An 18679-nucleotide genomic window follows, 5' to 3' on the forward strand; every position below is an offset into this window, starting at 1 on the left:
CTAAGCTTTAACCCCAAATGACATATTGATCTCAGAGTTAGTGTGATTTCCTTCCCTAAAATATAGAGTTACCATTTGATAAAATCATATTGACCGGAAGTGAGGCCTATGCAAAACCAAGAAAAAAAGCAACCAATGTTAAAAGTTATAACACTCCTTGCCAGTATTAAAAGACACTAATAAACTCCCAATGCTTCCAATTCAAAAAAAGTTCAAATTAAGAACTAGTGTTCTATACGTTATATTCTTTCACATCATATGATATAAAAGAAAATTAACATTTTAATGCCTAAAAGTATAATACACATGTATCTTTTCCTAATAAAATAAAAATACACATGTATCTTTTTCTTAAGCATTAAATATTTTAGGAATACAATTGGGATTAGTTTCAACATCTCTGAAATTATTACCATCTTATTAGGCATAATAATCCAACACATTACCAATAATTTAATTTTAAGGAATCATTACCATCACATAGGACATGTTATTATGCTAACATCAAAGAGAAAAGATTAAGAATATTGGAGACAGAATTACAAAAACTTTTTATAATTTGAGATGAATAAAAAAATATGAAAAATTAACAAATTCAACTTAATTTCTATCGATATTTTTCTTTTAAATCTTAAGGGAATTAATCACGTGACATGCATATAATTTCTGTCATCATATCATAATTTGAGAAGCAATAAAATGGTTTAATTAACACCTTGCAGTGTTGCGCATCATATTTTTGAATTCATTAATTCTTTAATAAAAAAAAAAAAATACTATCATAGTGTTTGAAATGTCCAAAATGTAATTTTAAAGGGGTTAATTGTTTAAATAAAAAAAATTCAAGGATCAAATTAAAATGCGAAATTTTCAAAAGCTGTATATTAATATGTAAACATAAATTGGATTTATTATGTTCATCTAGAAACAGACTTAAAAAGAAAAAAAATAATAATAATAAAAAGTAGCAAGACAGCATATATATTTGGCTAGCGTGGGTCGTCATTAGTTAAAGAATGGATAAAGAAAGGGAATTAGACAAGATATGAAATTTTCTCCAAAAAAAAAAAAAGAAAAAAAAAAGAGAAAAAGAATAAAAAAGCAATATATATATATATATATATTATTTTTACAGCAAAAAAGCACAGGTGTATATATAAAATTTAATATAATGACTATAAATGGCCTTGGATTTTTGGGTTTCGTTTTCATTTTAGCTATTATATTTAAAATTTTTATTTTAATATATTTCATATTTAATTCCGTTTTTATATTAATTTTGTCACCCATTTTCGTAAATTAAATGACTATTAATTGCCATTCCATAGCGGGACTGTTAATTTCCGTTCATTTTAAAATGTTGTAAAACTCATGAATTTCATTATTATAGACAGATCAACACATAATGAACTGTCAAATCATTAAATTATTTCATAAAATATTATAAGATTTTCATTATTGTAACCCATCAACATATAACAAACATGAAGGTTAAAATATATATATATATATATATAATTTTTTGTTTGAGTAACATACAATTTATATATTAAACCAAAATATAATAATAATAAAGAAAGAAGATAATAGGGAAGCAAAAAAATAAAAAAAAGGAATAAAAAAAATAAAATAATATAAAGCGGTTTTTTGGTTGGCTTTGCGGTTGCGCTTTAACATTTTCTCTCTCCGAGTCCCCATCTCCTATATATAGAAGATAACCATATCAAAATTTTCCCGTTCCCGATCCACGAAGAAACTCGAAGCCAAAAGCCAAAAACCAAGAGCTTCCAAAAAACTATTCCACGAACAGAAAAAAAAGAAGAGAGAAAGCGAAAGCGAGAGAGAGAGAGAGAGAGGGACAGAGAAGATGACGAATACGTCGTCGTCTGGAGAAATGGTGTACGTGGAGCACAAAAAGGACATCAATGGCTTCCATAAGGTCATTCTCCGCGAGGTTCGCGGTTGCTCCGCTGAGGTACGTTGCGATCTTCGCTGTTGTTTTTCTTCTGTAAATCTTTCGCTCTGATTGTTTTTGTTACTGTTAAATCTATCAATGCGTTATGAATCTTCGTTTGTTCGATGATCTTCGATGAGTTTTCGCCTAAATTTTGCGAATTGTGAACCGTAATTTCGGTTGATTAATGCAATGGTCGCACAATTCACATAGATGAGAAAATTTGGCTATATCTTGAAACGAAGTCTCTATGTTTCTGCAAGAAAACGAAGAGATTAGGATGTAAATTGCGGTTATCTTGGTTCTTGGATTATATTTTTGACTAATTGAAACCAAAATTCTAAACCTTTATCGTTTAGAAACTTTGTTTTGTGTGTGTAATGCTGCCAAATCTTTCTTTGTTTTGTGCGTGTAACGTTTTTATGATATACGCGATCAACAATCTTGAAGCGAAGTTTTATGTGAAAGGTTTTGACGTTTTGCTCTCTATGTTTCTGCAAGAAAACAGAGAGATTATATTTTGACGAAATGAAAATTTTCGAAAAAAAAAAAGAAAAAAATTGACTAAATTGAAACCAAAATCTTAAATCTTGATTATTATGTCATTAGTATTGCTGCCTTGATAAAGATTTCATATTGGTCTTTAATGCACTAGACTAGAAGTTGTCATTACATGTGTATGTGAGGACTTGATGGAGATGGTGAGTTAAATGGGATGATTTAACCTTTGTGAGATAAATACATGTGTCTCATACGGCCAAGGACTTTGAGGGTTGTTATGGTTGTCTCTATTAACAAAAGAATATGATTTTTTTTATGTTCATGAGTAGTTTATAAAACTGTGGAACCGTATTTAAGTTCTTGTGTAATTTTCTTGGGTAATATTCATTAGCAAATATTGTGTTTTATCTATAACATTTTTGGTGATTAGTTAGTGCATTCTCTCTCTCATGTTTTCCTTCACTTGCATTCTTTCGGGAACTATTTTGTGTGTGTTTCCTTTATGCAATCTACACCTTATGCTTGGAAGTGTAGATATATAAATGCATACTTATACGCACTACCTTGCTTTATACAATAGAATTTTTCTGATTTTTTTTGTTTGTTTGTTCATTCAGACCCAACTGCACTTTTTTATGTTTGGAGTTTTCCTTTTTGGAGCAGGTGTATTTGTATGGAGCTCAAGTTACGTCTTGGAAGAATGAACATGGGGAAGAATTGCTTTTTCTAAGTAGTAAGGTACTGCAATGTGTTATGATTGTTTGTTCAAAAGCTGTTTAACTGGAGATTCTAAACGACATCAAAATCTTCTTTTAATTTGGCTGTACTATGTACTAATAGTAGTTAGAAACTGTTTTTGCAGCATAGTTTCTCTTTTATTAGTGCATCGATTTGAGCAAAGTTTTAATGATTAGCTTCAAATATATCAGCAAAAATGTTGCTACCACTTTGGTCTAGTTTTGATGCAGGACCATTGGCACCTTCATAAACTTGCTTCATTATTGAGTCTTGGTATTAGTTTCATTATGTTAGAAAGTTGCGGGTTACTTATCAAAAAAAAAGAGAAAGTTGCAGGTTCAGTTTTAATTAAGTTTACTAGAATAAGGGCAATTTGGTACTTTCCATGTTTTCTTGAATGGGTTGTCCTTGGCTGTACCAAAGGTCCATGAGTCTTATTTTGTGTTTTCAATCCTTTTCCTATTTGGTTTAGAAGTTCTAAGTACTTCTTTGCTATTAGTAATCATAGTCTTCCCAGGAATAGGTTATTTAGGTGTCTGAATCCTTCTAGGAAATGATTTAGCAGTAACCTATATAAAGGCTGTTAATAACATTGTTAGTGAGATTGATATTAATGAATTTCTACAACTTATGTTAAAGTTTAAGGGTGTGTTTGCCTTCTCCTATCTGGGTGTGATTGCCTACGAAACAGGGGTGATTGCCTAGTGTTCATTTTTCGTTATTTCTATTTACTCTTTTAACACCAAGAATTTTCAAGTTCCAAAATTTTTATTATCTAACCCTTAAACATCAAGCCCTATTCAAGAAGCCTTCAAGATAACAAATATATCTAGACAGTCACAAAAGGAAGTTTGGACTATTATTCAGAAACAGAGGAGGAAGTAATGAGTAAATCAAAACCATTGTCTGTATATGCACAACCAACCCAATTGAACAGAATATAGTCGAACAGTTTAATTATGATCCTTCAAGCCTGTAAGTGTCGTGATTATGGGTTATGGCTTTGTCTCCTTGTTAATTGATATGTATTCTGCATGCTCATCTTTTGAGTGGATAATTAAACATTTAAACTAGTATTTATGATTTTATAAGACATTCAAGCACTTAATATCATTGTGGTGATCATTTATTCCATATTATATTTCAGTCCACCTCTTTGCTTTAAATTCTATTATGCATTAAATCTGCTAAGAGTAAGAATAGCTGCAGACTCTTTTTTTTAATATCCTTGTGCCTCTTGCAGGCTATTTTTAAACCTCCAAAGGCTATCCGTGGAGGTATTCCAATATGTTTTCCTCAAGTATGTAGTTATCTTCTTCAGCTTATTACTCCCTTATAATTGCTTTCCTTTTTCAAAGGATAATAAACAAGTATCTTCTGCTTATGCAGTTTGGAAATCATGGTTCTCTTGAACAACATGGATTTGCTAGGAATAGGACTTGGACCGTAGATCCTGATCCCCCACCTTTTGCAACAATTAGCCACAATAAGGCTTTCATTGATTTAATCCTTAAGCCCTCTGAAGAAGATGCAAAGATCTGGCCTCACAGGTGCATGACTCTCTTTTTGTAACATGTTTAATCCTTGAAGGTACCATGTAATCACTTACATGGCACTGGGAGAAAGTCTGTTCTCTATGTTCCCCTGCCCCCTCTCTCCCCTTTTATTTTTGGGTGTTTATACAAATGTGAGACTGGGAAGGGGGATGGAATAATTTAGTGAGGTTGAGCAAGAGTTTATGTTGATTACATGTTTAATTCTATTGATGGTATTGTGCAATCACTCTTACAAGGCATTTGGAGCAAGTTATTTCTGCTCCATGCTTACCTCTCTTTTTTTTTTTTTTTTTTTTTCTTTTTTTGTCCTTCTTTAATATAAATGTGGGATTGGGAAAGGGGAGGGAATAAATTATAGTGAGGTTGAGCAAGAATTTTCTTCTTTATTTGTGTAAAAAACTATTTAGTTTATTAGATTAAATGTTCTAATTCTTTATGGAGTGTTCTCAGAACTCCTAAAAGTATGTAACCTGTGCATTTGAATTCCCTTGGCAATCTGATCTTTCTATTGAATGAAGTATTGAACTAACATATAATACATCACTGTTGTGTGCAGATATGAGTTTCGCCTAAGGATAACTTTGGGACCTGGAGGAGATTTGATGTTGACATCCCGTATTCGCAATACAAATATTGATGGAAAGTCGTTTACATTCACATTTGCCTACCACACATATTTTTCTGTCACGGACATCAGGTTTTATAGTGATACTAATTCTTGTTTATTTGAGTTATTACATTAAGTAGTTTATGCCTCCACCCCCTGGGTTGGCATGCATTATGCATATTTTGCATTTCTCTCCTGCATCTAGTTTCACTCTCCTGTTTGGTTTTATAAATTCTCATTACCTAGAATTACATTGTGGATTAAGATTTGATGAAATTATCTGGGAGCATCTTTTCTGTGAGCTGAATGTTATGAAATTTGTATATTACACAGAAAAATACGTCCAGCAGAAACCCTTCTTTGTGGTATTATAAAGTTGAATGCATTGCTGTATTTATGTTTAATAAAATCCTATCTATGTAATTTACGGAATGCTGTGCGCTATTGGTTTCATGCAAAATGTCAATTTGTGGTTTTGAGTGTCATATGCATCCTCTGAAATATTATGAAGTTTGACTGCATTGCAATATTTAATGTTTAGTAATGAATTTATCTATGTAATCTAAGGAATCCTCTGTGCTATTGGTTTCATGCAAAACATTGATTCTGTGGTTTTTTCTTATATTTAAAAAAATAAAAAAAATTGATTCTGTGGTTCTGAGCTTTCATATACATCCTATGAATTTTATAGATGTATTAATCTGTGTATTATGCTGAGGATTATTGTTCAATCCTTGTTTATTGGAGAACTAGACTTCAACTTATCAATACTGATACTATGACACATGACTAAGGCACTTCTTTTTATCTGTAAGCAATGGTGCATAGCTGGTATTTTCTGAGATAGACAAACCTAATCCATGCTTCAGATTGTATCTGAATCAATTTGGAACAAATATGGTTTGCCATTATTCATGCTAGCTGTGTCTCTCACATGAAGTCTAATTATAAGCTTCTTGCATTCATAATTTTATATCCACTTACATAAAACACCAATTATATTTGTCACCTCATGATGACAGAACAATTAATGTCTGGAGATGAAACAAAACAATAACGCAGTAACATTGTCAAATGACTTCATTTCTGTTTTTTTTGTTTAACTACTTGCAGAATGGCTTTTCTTCTTTGAGATATATTCATTATGGATTTTGATATACATGCTTTATTATAATACAAGATGTTTTCAGAAGCAAGTTTTGTTTGATTCATTATATATCACTGTAGATCAGCTGTTAATTACTTGCTAAATTGATGCACTAAAAATGTGCATTTCGTATTGTTTGCAAATTAACTCTCATGTTCTTCTGTTTAGTGAAGTGCGGGTAGAAGGACTAGAGACCCTTGATTATTTGGATAACCTGAAGAAGAGAGAGCGAGTTACAGAACAAGGGGATGCAATAACGTTCGAATCAGAAGTTAGTACTTTTTGAATGGAAATGCTTTGGATTGTTCACTTTCGTTTTGTTCAAATATATATTAGTTGCTCCTTCGATTACTTATTTTATTTATTATTTTATGATAAAGGTGGACAAAACATATCTCAGTACACCAACAAAAATTGCTATTATTGACCATGAAAGGAAGAGAACATTTGTATTGCGAAAAGATGGACTTCCAGATGCTGGTGAGTTGAGTCCCATCCACATGTTTCCTTACACTATTTTTGGAAGTTTATGAAGAACATAATAGAATGGAATGGATAGATCATAAAGGAATGGAATGCAATGGAAAGGAATATGGTTGTATCTTTTCTAGTGCGTTTGGTAGTTTGTAAAAGAAGGAATGGAAAGGAAATAAATAATAAGTTTGCTAGCATACCCTTCACCATTTATATTTATTTTTTCAAAATAGAACTAAAATATATTTCATCATCACTTATTTGTTGGGGGGCGGGGGGGGGGGGGGGGGGGTGAAATGGACATTTCCTTGTAGCAATTCCATTCCTTCTTACTTGACCTCAAACAAGATAGATATGCCTTAAGATCCTTTCTACTCCCCACCCACAATTTCCCATCTCCCAAATGGGCTGTTAGGCTTTGAGTTTGCCATTTTTCCTATGATAACATAATATAGAGAGTATATAGTTAGGGGTGGGGCAGATCATGAAAAATAGACTAGCTATCAGTACGAACTTTTTATGTATACCTCCAAGCTACTGTTCTGAAATTATGAGCCAGCTGTGGTTGGTAGGCATGTTTTCTTACTGTTAGGATACCTATTTATGATATATATATTTTTTTAAACTGATAAATCTTAGAGTTGACCTACTACTGCTTCATTTAACTGCAGAAGATCTAAGTTTGGATCTGTAATGCTGTATTTTTATTCAGCTCAGGCTGTGTCTTATGATATAGAACCTCAAGCATTTAGAATGAGGAAAATGGCTTTAATCTCTGTTATATGGTTGAGCTGCCTCATCCATCTCCCCTATCACCCCTTCTCTCTCTCTCTCTCCTTAAAAAAAGAGATAGAGAAAGTCCCACGTGAAAATGGAGATTTTCCACTAATAAGCACACAGGATAATAGATAAACATAGTAGGCTTCTAGCTAAAAATATTGCATTTGTTATAATGCCTTTTGGAAGTGCTGCATGACCAGTTTCTGTGTGCAAATTAGATAGCTTTCTTGTTTGCTATGTAATCCTCACCTTTTTTACTTGGAAAAATGGTTGGAGTCCTATCGATGACGATGGATGAGTTCATCCAACCACTAACTTACAACCAAGTTAGCTACAGCTAGTCTTGAAGGAAGCAAATGTAAAAGGCATTGATTTTAGTGTCATTAACATAATCCTTTTCTTCTGCAGTGGTTTGGAACCCATGGGATAAGAAAGCAAAGGCAATTCCTGATTTTGGGGATGATGAGTACAAGCATATGCTGTGTGTTGAAGCTGCTTGTGTGGAAACGCCCATTACATTGAAACCAGGTGAAGAATGGAAAGGAAGGCAGGAACTATCTGCCGTTCCTTCCAGTTATTGTAGCGGACAACTTGACCCACAAGTGGTACTCCAAAGCGGTTAAAGTTCAACTGTCTGGGTGCATATCTTGTACAGGTACTTTACTAATTGGAACAATCAGTACCTGCAATTTTAATTACAAGCATTCATGGTCTTAAAATTAGAACATGTTCGTGTATGAGTTTCCCTGAGTAGCTGGGGATGTGTTGTGCAAGTTCTGCATTACAGTCTTTTAGTTTCCATTTGCTTGCTTTCATGTTGAGGATTATGCATAGTCTATATCATAGACTTTTACGAGAGGTACTACATGTGTCCATCCACTTCACATAAAAGAGGTCTAGGTCATGAAGCATTGGTTTGAAACATCAACTCCCTTATATTTGGAGCATTGTACGAGTCAGTAATAGAATGGGGTAGTTACATACTTACATTTGACTATTGTGATAGCTTGATTTGGTCCTGAGTTTTGGATATATAATTTCTACTTCAGTGCTTTTCCCAGGTGGATGAATTCAGAGCCTTCCTTAATGTGTTGGGTTGAGTTTAGTGTTTGCGAATTTCTGGGCTTTTATGGTCCACCCAAATGACAAACCTAAGCTTCTTATTTATGGACAGAGACCTTTTATTTCTTTGCAAGTTTATTTTCATGTAGGTTTCTGATCTATTATATTTTTTGTCATGCCCTAATGATATAGGTGTTCATCCAAATGCACAATTTGGAAACACGAATTGGATTTTGTATCTTTCTCAAATTAACCATACTTATTTGGTATCAAATGTTGCATTTGAATTTCTTTTGTTCCATCAAGTGTGCTAATTGTAACTATAACTGCAGGGCTCTATTGCAGTCTAGATTTGGTGTTGTCAGAGAATTCTTGCCAGAATATTTTTTGTTGGAGGGCAGAATCATCATTACCAGAATTGTCTATATAATGTCATTGAAGCTTTATTTGGTTAAAGAAAAAGGAACACAGAAGGAAGTTTCAAAAAAGAGTTGCTTTAACAATTGTATATTACTAGATTTCTACCGAAAAAAAAGTGGAAGAGAAGAAAGATGACACATCTAGGCTTCTTATTTGTTTGGTTTTTGTTCCTCCACCCACTTCATCTTCTTTTGTAGACATGAATTTATTATTTGTATGGAAGATCATTAGTTTTTGGTGCATGAGACATCTCTTGCATTCATGACTTGTTTGGGACACCATTGTTTACTAAGTACCCCAGTGAATGGATTACTTTGCAGCATTTAAATGCTTAATAGTTTTTGTAATGAATGCCTGAATGGTACGTATTTGTTTGATGAATATGACTTTTGAGTTGGTACTGTATTTCATGCATACTTTTCTTAGTATTGCTTCGTTAATATAATCTGTTACCTACTTTTCAAAAAGTGATTATAAGTCACCATCTTTTCCAAAAAAAAAATAAATAAATAAAAGATTATAAGTCACCATAATAATGGTTATATACAATTCTTCATACTAAGCATGTTTCCGCATGCACACGCAAGGTACAGAACCCTTAAAAGTTAAAACTTAGGCTAAAATGCACTTTACTCTTTATATATATATATATATATATATATATATATATATATAAACCTTTGAGGTCGCTTTTAAATTGGTCCCTCTTTTAAAACTTGCATTATACTCTCGAGTCTCGACTATTAAGTTTTAATAACGTGTTGTCAGTGTGTCTCTTCTGACATACTACTTTAAATTCTTGTCCTTGATTAGTTCAGAAGTTCCATGGAAAAATAATGATTTACTCAGAATATTTCTTGTTCATCATTGGTTAGTTCATGGTTATACTAAGCTCCAATTACTTATCGCATGATATGATGATGCAGTAAAAGAGGCCTAAATTCATAAACATAGTGGTTCGGCTTGTAATTAAACATGGAAAATTGGTTGGGGTCGGATGGGTTTGGATTCAATCCAATTGGGTATGAGTAAGACCAAATTTGGATAAAAAACGAGCTGGACTAAAAAAAAAAAATTAAATTAAATTAAATAGTACATAATTCTTAATTTTATCATCCAGCTCTACTAAATCACAAAAGAGTAAAATAAAAAACTAAGAAGTGCTACATGCACAACACTTTTATAACAAGTTCTATGAGGTAAGTTGTTATTAGTTTTAATTTTTTTTTTATTTTTGAGAAACAAATATACACACAGGGGAGAGGGAAAATTATTTTTTTACCCACTAGTAACAACTATTAATAACCTATCACTTATGATTTGTTGTTATTATAAAAATGTTGTGAATATAACATTTATCTAAAACCAAACTTCAAGTTCAAGTGCACATATTATTTTATTTAAAATATGAATTAAAGTTAACATAATGATAACTAACATTTCAAATTTTAGGCAGTATTTGTTTAGTTAAAGTAATTTAAGAAGTTAAAGAAGAGTTTTAAACAAAATAATGTTACAGAGGAACTAACACTAGAAATATAATTATACAAATTTTATTAAAAAAACTGTCATAGTTTGTTTGAGAGATATGTTCCAACTTCATTATTGTTAGTATTGTTTATTATACATATACGGTTTTACACACTTTCAAAAGCAACTGAAATCTTTACGGGTCTTTAAAATACTTTAATAAAATTGTTTGTGAGAAATCCTCACCGGTACTTGAAATGGTTTGTTTGGGTTTGCAACTTGCAATGCACCAATAGTAAAACGAATTAGATCCCAATTTTCAACTCTATTATATCTCAGTCCTCGAAAACTGGAAACAACAACATTAACATATTACCGTTAAAACGCGTCAGTTTTGATAGTAGAGATACGTAACAGGTAACACTTTTGTTGTGCCGCCTTAGGTACAACAGTAATGAACTGAGACCCTATCAAATCTTCCATATAAAAACCACAAAACCCTACATCTTTTCTTTACCCTAGTTCTTGAAATGTAATGTGTTTTTTCTGAGAACAAACACACAAAATCTTTCTTTCTTGCCATCCAAGAAACATGAGGAAAACAGAGTCAGAGGCAAGCTTGTATGGCAATGGAGAAACCTGGGTCAGAGGCCCATTGCTGGGCAAAGGAGGTTTTGGGTCTGTATTTCTCGCCAATTCCAAGAAACCCAAATCACGCTTTCACTGTTACCCTTCAACCATGGCTGTCAAATCCGCTGAATTTTCTCTTTCTGCTTCGCTTCAAAAGGAAAAAGAGGTTCACAACAACGTTCAGGGCTCCCCTTTTGTTATTCACTGCTTTGGCGAAGAAATCACTACCCAACAAAACGGTGAGAATATGGTTTACAACTTGTTGCTTGAGTACGCTTCTGGAGGAACCTTAAGCGATTTGATCAAGAATTCTGGTGGGTCTGGATTGCCTGAGTCCGATGTTAAAAGGTACACAAAATCGATGTTAAAAGGGCTCAGTCATGTTCATGATTGTGGTTATGTACACTGCGATTTGAAGCCTGAGAACGTGTTGCTTGTGAGCAGTACTAGTGAAAATTTTGTGGCAAAGATAGGGGATTTAGGGTTGGCTAAGAGGTCAGGGCAGAGGAAGAAGGGGAGGTTGGATTACTTGAGGGGAACGGTATTGTATATGGCTCCAGAAACTGTGATTGAGAATGTGCAAGACATGAAATCTGATATTTGGGCTTTAGGGTGTGTGGTGTGTGAAATGCTTACAGGGAAATCTCCTTGGGATAAGGAGGAAGAGTTGGATACAGAGGAACTTTTGAATCTTATTGGTGATGAGCGGGAATTGCCTAAAATTCCAAGTGGGATTTCAAGGGAGGCGAGGGATTTTTTGAAGGCTTGTCTTGTGAGGAAGCCCATGTTCAGGTTCACGGCTGAGATGTTGATGGATCATCCCTTTCTGGCCGATGTGGATGACGCTGAACCACCTGCTGTTGTTCCTAGTCCTACCTGGACTGAGGCTAACTTTCAGCTTAGTGGTTCTTCATTTTCAGACGATGATGATTTGATCACTTGTTCGTGTTCAGAGGATGAGGAAGATTTTGGAGTAGGATTAGTTGTGATCTCAGATGACGAAGCGTCTGTTGTAGGTCAGAAAAGGAAGCGGGTTGCATTTGATGATGACTATAAATTTAGGACAGCAGCACAGGCTAATTTGAAGTTTCCTGCGTCATTCGTACCAGTTGGAGCTTAATTGTATATTGTTACAGATTTTGATAGATTTAGAGTAGAATAGTCCTTATATGCTATAGGAAGTAAGCACATTCAATTGTACTTATTCATGATATATAATTCAATACATCAGCATCCAATTTTCCAAGTCGGATTTTTTTTCCCTTAACTATGTATGTTTTGTTTCATTTTTTATTTTGTGGTGTTTGACTCCTGATAGTGAAGAGGATTTGCATATTTAGCTAATTATACCTGATTTTTGATAGCAACAATTCCAACAACTGCAAATTGCATGTGCTGTCTTGGATGATTTAACAATTAAGATCTCTGCTGTGAGTTACTGTTTGCTAAATTAGGAGCTTCCAAATAAGTTTAGGAAAAGGAAAGGAAAAAACACAAGAGAGAGAGGGAGTATTAGAGGGAACTATTTTCTTATTCTTAAGGGTCCTGTTTTTAAACAAGGCAATTGTGGCAATCAGTCTCAAGTTGCCTCTAGAAAAAGCTTCAGTAACTACTTTCTTCCAATCTAATCTATGCTTTCTTGATATTGAAACTGAGACATATCTGATAGAAAAAAAGGAAAACAAGGGGACAGAGAAAAAGAAAAGAAAGATAACTGAGACAGTAGGTTGTAGAGCCATGGGTTTAAGCATCAAATACATACCTGGACTTACTACACACAACTGCTTTTAAATGTATGATAATATTGCAATCAATAATTGTTTCTGAAAAGATCATTTTCATCAATCTTCATAATACCATGCATCTCCAAAGACTAAATTAGTCCAGATACAAGTGTAAGTGTTTTTCTCCCTTCTATGATCATTGATCTCAACCAGGGTTTTACTAAAATAATATTGTTTATAAAAAATTATATGGCCACACTACAATAGTAAGATCTAAACCATATTAAGACCAAATCTCAGTTGAAATTCTTGCAAGTAAGCAAGAAGAAGTGTTCTAAAAAGAAATGGAAAAGAAAATGAAAGTTACCTTCTTTGAGGACTATGACTTTTTGAGCTGTAATTTGACTTTGGGAATGATTCAATAATCCTACCTTTGTGTCTGCAATAGAAAGATATAAACTTTAAATCTAGGTTGTAAACAGTAATAGATTGATGGCATATACAATTCATATATATGGTATTAAGGCTTAGAAGAGCTAGTTTAAGGATTGTCATTATTATTATGCTTGTCATTGTTGTTGTTGTTTATCTTGTGTATGCATCATGGCATTGGCTGAATGGAGCTTTTTAATCTGCATTAATTATGCAGAAGACTTCAAAATTTTAAATAATTTAAGCAATATTCCCTTATTTAATTTTTTAAATTATTGTGAGGAACGCATCAATATACTACATTAAAATGTTGTCTCAAAGAATTCTTCTTGCACCATCAAATTTTTCCAGATGCAAAGGTAAGGGAGAAACCTGTACTTAGTCCAGTCAGCAATGTATCCATTATATCCACCTAACATATTGCAATACTGTGTTCTCAAGAGCTGCAACATTTCCATCTCTGGCTGTCATAACTAACCTTGCAATCTCAGAATAAGAAACCAAAGCCTTTGCCTTGCAAGCAGCTTCTAGCTTCAGCTCCCATTTTAAAGAAGCTTCTTTCTCCTCTGAAGCTCTCTTCTTTTTCTGCTCAACTAATTGGAACCCAGGTGTCCATTCAAATTTAAAAACCAGCTCAGAAGAAATAAACAATGCTACTTCCATCACATCATAATTCAACTATGGGAGTAACAAATAATAGAACATACTTCAATATTCTTTGCAGTCAAATAATACTTGCGAATAATGCTGACAATGAACATGCAACATACGATTATATGAGTATGACCAACAACAGTGATTATAACAAGGCATTAGTAAATAATACAACATACATAAGGTTAACAATTATATCTCTAACCCGAATTTTATGTTATACATCCAGACAACAACAGATTAAGAGGAAAACATACAATAATATAAATTCCATACATAATAATACTAATGACAAATAAACATGTCCAGAATGTTACTAGATACAATTCAACAACAGTTTTAATAGTAAGTAACTTGAATCACTCTCCATAGCTTATACTCCACAAGACTCTGAACTAAAAAGGGATATTCGTCCTCCATTGCACTCAAAACAACCTTTTCCCCATCCTCCACAGTGTTGCCACCACTAGAATTAACCAACCTCATTGGAAATCCAAAAAGTTCATCATTTTCAGACCAAGCTCAGTTCCTTCGCACATTTAATTCAATCAAACACTCCCTAATAAGTAATCAAGTATGTCTTTTCTTGATTAGAGGTTCAATCTTACTTATATCTTATTGTTTTAATTGGAAATAGGACAAACACTAAAGTTAAGGATATGTTTAGGGCTTCATTTGGGGGTTTTTATGTTCTAGTCATTTTTTCTTTCAGTTGATCAATAAACCATGAAATCTAATACCAAAATTAAATATTTAAAACACCATTAAATCAGAATAGTAAATGGTTAACAAACTAGTAAAGATTTTTATGTTTCAAGATTAGGGTTTCATACCTACGTTGGAGATTTTGTGCTTTGGCAGTTAAAGGGTCCTAATTAAAGTTTTAAATTTTCAATTTGTCCAGATTATGACCGGGCTGAAAAGATCTAACAAAGTTTTTAGGGATTGTACCTATTATGTGAAATTAAGGCTTTCCAATCTAGTATATTGCCTACAGTACTAGTTTTAGTGAAGTGTAGAGTTGGGTTTTTGCATTGGTGTATTTTAGTGTAGTTTTGTCTTTTCTCATTGGCTTTGGGATGTTACTAAGGCTACTGCCTTTGTTTTGTTTGTGGAATAAAGTTCTTACCTATAAAAAAAAGGGAGCATAGTCCATTACTTGCATCAACACAGAAGGTTATAAAGGCAACTGGAGGTGAGAGCAAGATCCCAACCAATTTTAGTGATATATAGATTTGCTAAATGATTTAGTTAGTTATATTAATGAATCACAAAAGTGGATAAATTTGGGGCAAGGTGAGAGTGGAGGAAGAATAGTTTCTATTGGTGCTTCTAGACACAGAGGATGCTAATTATAGCATATGTTTTTCTTAGATTTAATTACAATATGTTATTAACCATGCAGCTCGAATATTTTCCCCTCTATATCTCTAAGCACTTAGTGCATGCAGAGGTGCCAATTCAGCTACAAGAATCTTGGCTAATTATAGCATATGATGAATGTGTTATACACAAACTTTTTATAGAGGAATTACAAAAATTAACTTGAAGTTATTTTTTTCTTCTTGCGAGTGTTGGTGCTCCCACAATAAATGTGGCAGATAATTTCACTAGTGTGTAGATGTCTTCATAGGATCATGTGCTCCAATCTATATCCTACACACATCTATATATCGAGTTCACAAGTTGTATTCGCTAGTTGTATTCCCTAGTTTTTACCATGATGTGTGCAAAAATGCTAATAGCACCCGAGCATATATTTAGAACATTAAACCTCATTTTTATGGGTTAATCACCTTTAGTCTTAAACTACAAATTAGCCAAATATAAGTGATTAACGAATTTCCATAGATGAAACACGGAGCTACTGTAAACTAAACAAGTAATTAGCAATATGGAAATAAGGAAAATGAAAGAAAACAAAGGCTAAATACAAGGAAGTGTTTAGGAAGAAGAAAACCTAAGACCTGGAAGAAAAAACCTCTCGCTTGACCACGTCATCAGAAATCTCCACTAGGTAAATAGTTGTAGTACAATAGACATTATGAACCCTCCAAGTCCATGCACCTAATGTACTTGAGCTCTCCAAGTTCTAGCTAAAACCAACTACTCCGAGTCTTTTCTCCACCTATCTTGCTAGAGAAACCTCCATTGCAATACCAACGAACAACCACCATTAAGATTGTATTTGAGATAGTTTCCTATATTTCCACAACTTCACTCATATCTCACAATGATCTCTTTGTGTGTATGAGATGAAGGGAATAAAAATCACTCTCAAAGGATTAGAGGAAAAGAGAAGAGAGGAGGAGAGTTTCTTAGCTCAAAACTAAAAGTTTTCTCTCTTTTATTACAAGGGTGACTTCAAGGATGGATAAGAATGATGTGTAGAAAAAGATCAGAAAATGGAGTAGTTAGATTGTGTAGTTCATGACCTTGTGGCGACCTGGCTCGTTGTGAAATGGTCACAACTTGCCTAGTCAGCACCCTGATCTTGTTCTCCTGTCATGTGTCACTTGTGAGCTAAGAAGGTCATCTAAGGTCATGAGTTGACTCAGAATGCAGCTTTCACAAAGATCAAAGGGTTCAAATACTTTCTACCCCAAATACAGTTAAGCCCAGGAATATACATTAAAATAGGAAGAAAATACATATAAATTTGTCACTAAATAAACCCAATAAAAACATGGACTTTATAATTTGAAATTCTATTATAAGAAACTAATAATGATTTTAGACATCCCTTAAATGTGTTTCTTGAAAAATAGTGAATTTTGGGGATGCACTTTTGTATAATGAGACAGCATAATCATTTAAGTGGATTTTTAAAAGATTTTTAAAATCCACACAAGAGTAAAAGACCTAATTTATTTTCACTAATTAGGATCCAATTTTGGCAAAGTCATTAATAGAGGTGATGTGAAGCTATGGTATGATTATGTACTTGTCATATGATGCAAAACAAGATCGAGAACTTGAGGAGTTTGATGAAGGATAGTTATTTATTTATTTTTTTAAATAGCATTTAATAAAAGCATCATGAACAAAAACATAAACATAAACAATAAATATAGCTTCCATTTAGTATTCCTCTTCTGTCTATATTATCTCAAAAAAAAAAAAAAGATAATTGGTCTAAAGTACCACATCGGTTAGTTAGTGAGTGAGTCTTCAGTTTATAAGCCTTAATATTTACAAAAGTTAGGCCATTTCGTAAGTGCTAGTGTTGTAAATCTTGTCTTCCCACTCCCTCCTTTCCCATCCCCTATGTCTTCTATCTATATTATCTCAAAAAAAGAAAAAAGAAAGATAAAATAAGTGGTCTAAAGTATCACATCGATCAGTTAGTGAGTGAGTTTTCGATTTATAAGCCTCGCTAGTACTTACAAAAGTTATGCCTTTTTTGTAAGTGCTAGTGTTGTAAGTCCTATCTTCCCACTACCTCCTTCCCCATCCCCTGTGTCTTCTGTTTATATTATCTCAAAAAGAAAAAAAAAAGAAAAAGATAAGTGGTCTAAAGTGCCACATCAGCCAGTTAGTGAGTAAGTTTTCGATTTATAAGCCTCGCTAGTACTTACAAAAGTTATGCCCTTTTGTAAGTGCTAGTGTTGTAAGCAATGTCTTCCCACTTCCTCCTTCCCCATCCCCTATGTCTTCAGTCTATATTATCTCCGAAAAAAAAAAAATAATAAAAAATTCTAAAAGGTCCTCTTCCTTATGTGCAGATATTAATATGCATTGGTACAAACCTTAACAGAAACCTTTCCTACTAGTTTGGAAGGAGGTTGAAAATATTGGTTGCTATTGTATATATTTTATTGGTGTCGTAATGATGATGTGACCTTTTTTCTTGACTGCTTTACTAGGCCAATTTTTTGTTGGGACATGAATTGGCTTGGCATTAATTTGTCTCTTGCCCACTTTGTGTGGAGAGATTGTCTCATCAACAATAAGGGATTCATTGGTGAGTCTATATGGGGATTTTTTTTGAAAATAATTATAAAAGTTAAACTATTTTATTAGTTAGCCAAGGTTTGAAACTATTTTGGTATCTAACGACTTGAGTTTATAATACTCGATTTCACTGTAGCAAATCGACTTTAACAAACTCGATTTCCATGAGGTTAAGTAAAAGGAAACCAACGCTAGGCAGAAACCCAGAAAACGCTAGGCAGGAAGACACCAACAGCAACGCAGGACAGTAATGCAGCCCAGAAAACACCAACGCAGAAACCTAGAAATCACAGCAATGCAGCCCAGGATCCAACGCAGAAACCCAGAAAAACGCAAGAAGAAACCGTGATTTTTGGGTTTGGATTTTTGTTCCGATTGAGATCGTGATTTGGGTTTGGGATTTTGAGAAATGGATTTAGATGAAGAAGGAAGAATTGGCTTGGGTTTTTGGGGGCTTGGAAGAAGGGAAGAAGATGGTGAACAGGACCTGAAATGGAGAAAAAAAAAATAAATAAAAAAATAAGAACGAAGGAAGAAGATGGTGAACAGTAGCAGCGCACAGAAATCGAGTCTGTT

General features: G+C 33.4%; 2 protein-coding genes across 2 annotated transcripts; both read left to right on the forward strand.

Moving 5' to 3' along the window:
* Positions 1–1683: 1683 nt before the first annotated feature.
* Positions 1684–9574, forward strand: LOC115988337 (putative glucose-6-phosphate 1-epimerase). The gene is made up of 9 exons (XM_031111870.1): positions 1684–1975; positions 3119–3193; positions 4437–4493; positions 4583–4743; positions 5306–5446; positions 6672–6774; positions 6884–6983; positions 8166–8412; positions 9152–9574. The coding sequence occupies exons 1-8, from the start codon at positions 1868–1870 to the stop codon at positions 8378–8380; spliced, it is 960 nt and encodes a 319-aa protein (XP_030967730.1). The 5' UTR covers positions 1684–1867; the 3' UTR covers positions 8381–8412; positions 9152–9574.
* A 1559-nt stretch (positions 9575–11133) lies between these two features.
* Positions 11134–12561, forward strand: LOC115992926 (mitogen-activated protein kinase kinase kinase 18-like). Its single transcript, XM_031117175.1, has one exon. It carries the CDS (start codon positions 11302–11304, stop codon positions 12457–12459), a length of 1158 nt encoding a protein of 385 aa, XP_030973035.1. The 5' UTR covers positions 11134–11301; the 3' UTR covers positions 12460–12561.
* The last annotated feature ends 6118 nt before the right edge of the window (positions 12562–18679 follow it).

This window comes from Quercus lobata, chromosome 5, assembly GCF_001633185.2.
Source record: "Quercus lobata isolate SW786 chromosome 5, ValleyOak3.0 Primary Assembly, whole genome shotgun sequence".
NCBI lineage: Eukaryota > Viridiplantae > Streptophyta > Magnoliopsida > Fagales > Fagaceae > Quercus > Quercus lobata.